Genomic DNA, 4,286 nt, shown 5'->3' with positions numbered 1-4,286 from the left:
AGATGGCGGATAAAAAACAAAAGAGGAAAACGTCTGCGGAACAAAAGAAGGCTTAAGGCAAGAAGTAGGACCCGGGTAAATATCGGATCAGCTTTCCAGCGCTGGAGAAAACTCAAGGAGCGTATGGCCTGCGATCGGATGGCGAGGTTGCTTTGTTTCTTCTCGATCGGTGAGTATCACCGTGTCTGCGCCGCAACAGCTAAAGTCTGTCTAGTACACTGGACGCGACAAAGCGACCGTTGAAAATCATTTGAAATTTGTGTCAATACGTCATGAATGGAACGCAGCAGCAGTTTTGCTTTGTTTCACAGAACTAATCGTTGCCTGGATTGCACGTATGTGTGGGGCGGAGCTATCAAAATCGGGGCGAGACCCTTTTGGGGTAGGGGCGTGTTTGTTTTGGTGATTTCAAATGTCAACATTGGCTACCAGAAATCGCTTACCCCACCTTTAATAGAACGTTCGTTCAAAGTTATCTGATCTTTAATAATGTTCTCAAAACATTAAAACAAAAACATTATTTATACATCATTCATGGAATGTTTTTTTCCCCCCCAGATATTATAGGTTGGATGTTTGTCTAACATTTTTTTAAATGTTACTACTTGTTTCAGAACATTCAAAAGTAACGTTTCCATAATGTTTGCAAAATTCTAAAGTGGAATGTTCTCTTAATGTTCACATAAGGGGAATTATTTTTTTTTAAGTTTAAAAAACTGGACCTTTTTTGAACATTCAGAAATAAAATTTTCATAACCTGGGAAAATAACAGTAGCCTATTATAATCGCAAAATTCAACAGTTACGAATCAAATTCAATTTCAGATGTAAAGCAGCTCTACAAAAGACAATAATGTCAATCTTCAGCTCAATTTAGTTCAACCGTGATTCAGTTCAGTTCATCAAAGTTCATCAGTTATGAAAGAAATGAAATTTCACAATAAAGCAGCTCTACAGAAAACAAGCGTCACCCAGTTAACAAAAATATTGTTTTCGCTATCGTTCCAAATAATTAAGTTAAGAAATGTTATTTCTGAATCTTTAAAATGACCAGTTTTTAAATGTTTTGAAAACGTTTATTCTTGGTTATGTGAACATTAATGGAACGTTCCATTTGAGCATTTTGCAAACATTATGGAAATGTTACTTTTGAATGTTCTGAACATTCTGAAACAAGCAGTAACATTTAAAAAATGTTACATTTGAAAAAACAAAACAAAACATGAATGATGTATAAATAATGTTTTTGTGCTAAAGTTCTGAGAACGTTCCCTCGGTTTAGTTTTGTTCTCATCCAATAGTGTCAGTGCAGTTAAACTGATAATATCACTGAATATTAAACATCTTTTAAAAGAAGCACCAGAATACAAATGAACTCCTGACTGACTCAGATTGATTCAGTGACGTTCAGCAGATTATGAATGATTCTGCAGAGCCTCATATCTGATATCTGATGAAAGTTCAGTCTGATGTCTTGTTCAGTCTGTGTTTAGCGAGTGATGAGTTTAGTTTGTGTCTGATATCATGCAGACTCATTCAGCACGACACCGCTGGAATATTAACACGTCTTTTGTTTTTTTTGTATTGAATCTAAATGGAGATCTCATGTATCTCTCAGTATGGAGCGGCTGATGGCTCTGACAGCTCAGGAGATTGCAGAGCTCAGCACAACTCAATAACCGAATAAAGTCAAGTGTATGAAGAGCTAATAAGAGCTGAGCTATTGATCGCTCCCTTCATTCAACCAGAGATGCTGTTTAGCACATTAAACACTGCAGACGAACAACACAGATGAAAGTTTTAGTGCTCAGCAAACTTCAGTTTCTCCTACAATTCCTTGAGAAATAAAAACAGACACAAGCGAGTCAATACAGAGCTGTTCTGAGCTTGATAGAAACTGATGACTCATATTAAAAGCTCTTGATTACACATATTGCACGTCTCAGCCATGATAGTTTGAGAATAGTTTGAATATAGTTTGAGACATTGTTGAGATCTCTAGTATTATCGAGATACTATTACAGTTTTTATTCATATTTTGAATGATTTTGAATTCTTACAGTTTTTGCCACATTTATTATTTTGTACACACACACACACACACACACACACACACACACATATATATTTGGTCTATGTAGTTCATTAATTAATTTAATTAATTTGTATTTTAGTTTGAGTTATTTTAGTACATCAGATTAGACTAAATTAAAATGAAAAATGTTATTTTTATTTTCTGCATTCATGTTCATTTTAGTTAAGCTTTTAGTAATTGTTTTGTGTGTCTGTCAATTTTATTAGGTTTTTTTTTTTAGTTATTTTAGTACATCAGTTACACTAAATGAAAATCAGAAATTTTACATTGGAAACAGTTTTTTACATTTTTTTCAAGGAACAAATATTTTTATTTAATTTATTAATTTATTTATGTATTTTTTGTTTTGTTTAACTTAACTATAACCAGCTGAAATCAAAAGTTTTCTAATATTTTATTTTATTCAGTTAACGTTTATTTTACTTCAAGTAACAATTTTTTAATGGTTTTGGTTTCAGTTTTAGTCAACTGTAATAACCCTGATCTCTAGAAGAGGCATGCGAGACATGGTTAATGTACAAAGTGTCACAGAAACATCAAATCCTTATTGAATATTGGGTTTCGTTCTGAAATCACAGCATACTACAGAAGTAAATGTGTTACAAATGCTGTTTAATGTGCCTTAGAATCTCCATTTGCTCTCCATTTAATCTCATTCGTGTCTTTGAGAATGAGTTGAGATATTATGTGAATTTTCTTTGTAAATATCACAGCATATTGCACAACAGCGTGGGCCGCACCTCGTACAGAAGGCTGGCGTCCTCCGCTGATTTCTGAAACGTGGGGTTGAGCAGCGCTGGCGTCCCTCGCTTCACTCTGAAGGCTGATGGGAACAGAGCTGAGAGACAGAGAGGATCATGGGTAATGTGTTACGTGACTGATCACACACATAAAATCCAGCTGAAAGTTCTTTGGTCAACAAGTGTTGCTGGTTTATATTCTTTACAGTGATTCACTCCTGCAGTGCAGTCGCCTCAAAATAACTTTCTCAGATTAAAGCAAACGTTAATGTTCGGACTCAAGCAGGCGTTTGAGAGGGTTGTTTACGTCGGAGTGGCTCAGTTTAATGAAAAAACCTATGGTAAAAAAAACAGTAGCTGTGGTTGCCAGAACTTTACCTCGAAAAATACAATAACAACATTTTAAGTTTTACAGACTGGCTATATTTCATTAATCGAAATAGTGTACGGATACGTTGTTTTCGTTCAGATCAAAGCGTAAACGATGTATCCGCGTGACGCAGCTGACACAGAACAGCATACGCAATTTACGTTCAGTGGATACTCTCTAAACTGGCGCTAGTAGGGAGGAGACAAATTGTTGAAAAAAGTAGTTTTTTTTTCTTTTGCGCACAAAATGTATTCTCGTAGCTTCGTAAAATTACGGTTGAACCCCTGATGTCACATGGATTATTTTACCGATGTCCTTGTTACGTTTCTGGACATTGATCGTGTAAGGACCCTTGCTGTCTACGGGAGAATTCATCAAAAATATCTTAGTTTGTGTTCCGAAGATGAACGAAGGTCTTACGGGTTTGGAACGACACGAGGGTGAGTAATTAATGACAGAATTTTCATTTTTGGGTGAACTGTCCCTTTAATGTGGGAAGAGAAACTCGCTGGAACGACAGACTTGATCCAAAAACAAGTTGAATTCGACGGGAGCCGGTCACGTGTTCGATCCGCTCAGGACGTCGCCAACATCACAGACATTCCACATCTGTTTGGACCGATCAGCTGCAGATGTGTGTCCTCAGACTCTCACCTTCAAAAACCTGATCCTCCTGCTCTAAACTGATCTTTGAAGCCTCATAAACACAGTGAACATTCTCCTCGTGACCGTCACAAATGAGACGCGGGCGTCTCTTCACGAATACATCCAGCTGTTTTTCTGAGGAAAACACTTAATAGTTTTCTCAATTAGTGTCAGTGTGTCTTTAAAGATAAACCACACACTCGCATGAATAGCCTATATTTCAAATGTCTGCATGCAGCAGGATTAACACTTTCATTCAGGACACATTCAATTGATCAAAAGTGACTGTAAAAACCTTCATAATGGTTAGATTTCTATTTCAGTGAATCATTTCCAAATATTCTGCAGCACAAGTGTTTTCAGCATTGATAATTCTCAGAGATGTTTCTTGAGCAGCAAATCAGCATATTATTATGATTTCTGAAGATCATGTGACA

The 4,286-nt window shown here is 36.3% G+C and overlaps 1 protein-coding gene across 1 annotated transcript in view; it reads right to left on the bottom strand.

Annotated features, from left to right (window-relative positions):
- LOC107662207 (protein FAM180A-like) overlaps nucleotides 1-4,286 on the bottom strand; it is an 8,347-nt gene that overhangs the window by 893 nt on the left and 3,168 nt on the right. The window contains exon 2 of the mRNA XM_016452137.1: nucleotides 2,835-2,932. Coding sequence (XP_016307623.1) covers nucleotides 2,835-2,932 — 98 coding nt within the window. The remainder of the gene's footprint in view (nucleotides 1-2,834; nucleotides 2,933-4,286) is intronic.

This window comes from Sinocyclocheilus anshuiensis, unplaced genomic scaffold, assembly GCF_001515605.1.
Source record: "Sinocyclocheilus anshuiensis isolate Anshui unplaced genomic scaffold, SAMN03320099.WGS_v1.1 scaffold1543, whole genome shotgun sequence".
NCBI lineage: Eukaryota > Metazoa > Chordata > Actinopteri > Cypriniformes > Cyprinidae > Sinocyclocheilus > Sinocyclocheilus anshuiensis.
This window is presented reverse-complemented; position numbering and strand designations above follow the sequence as displayed.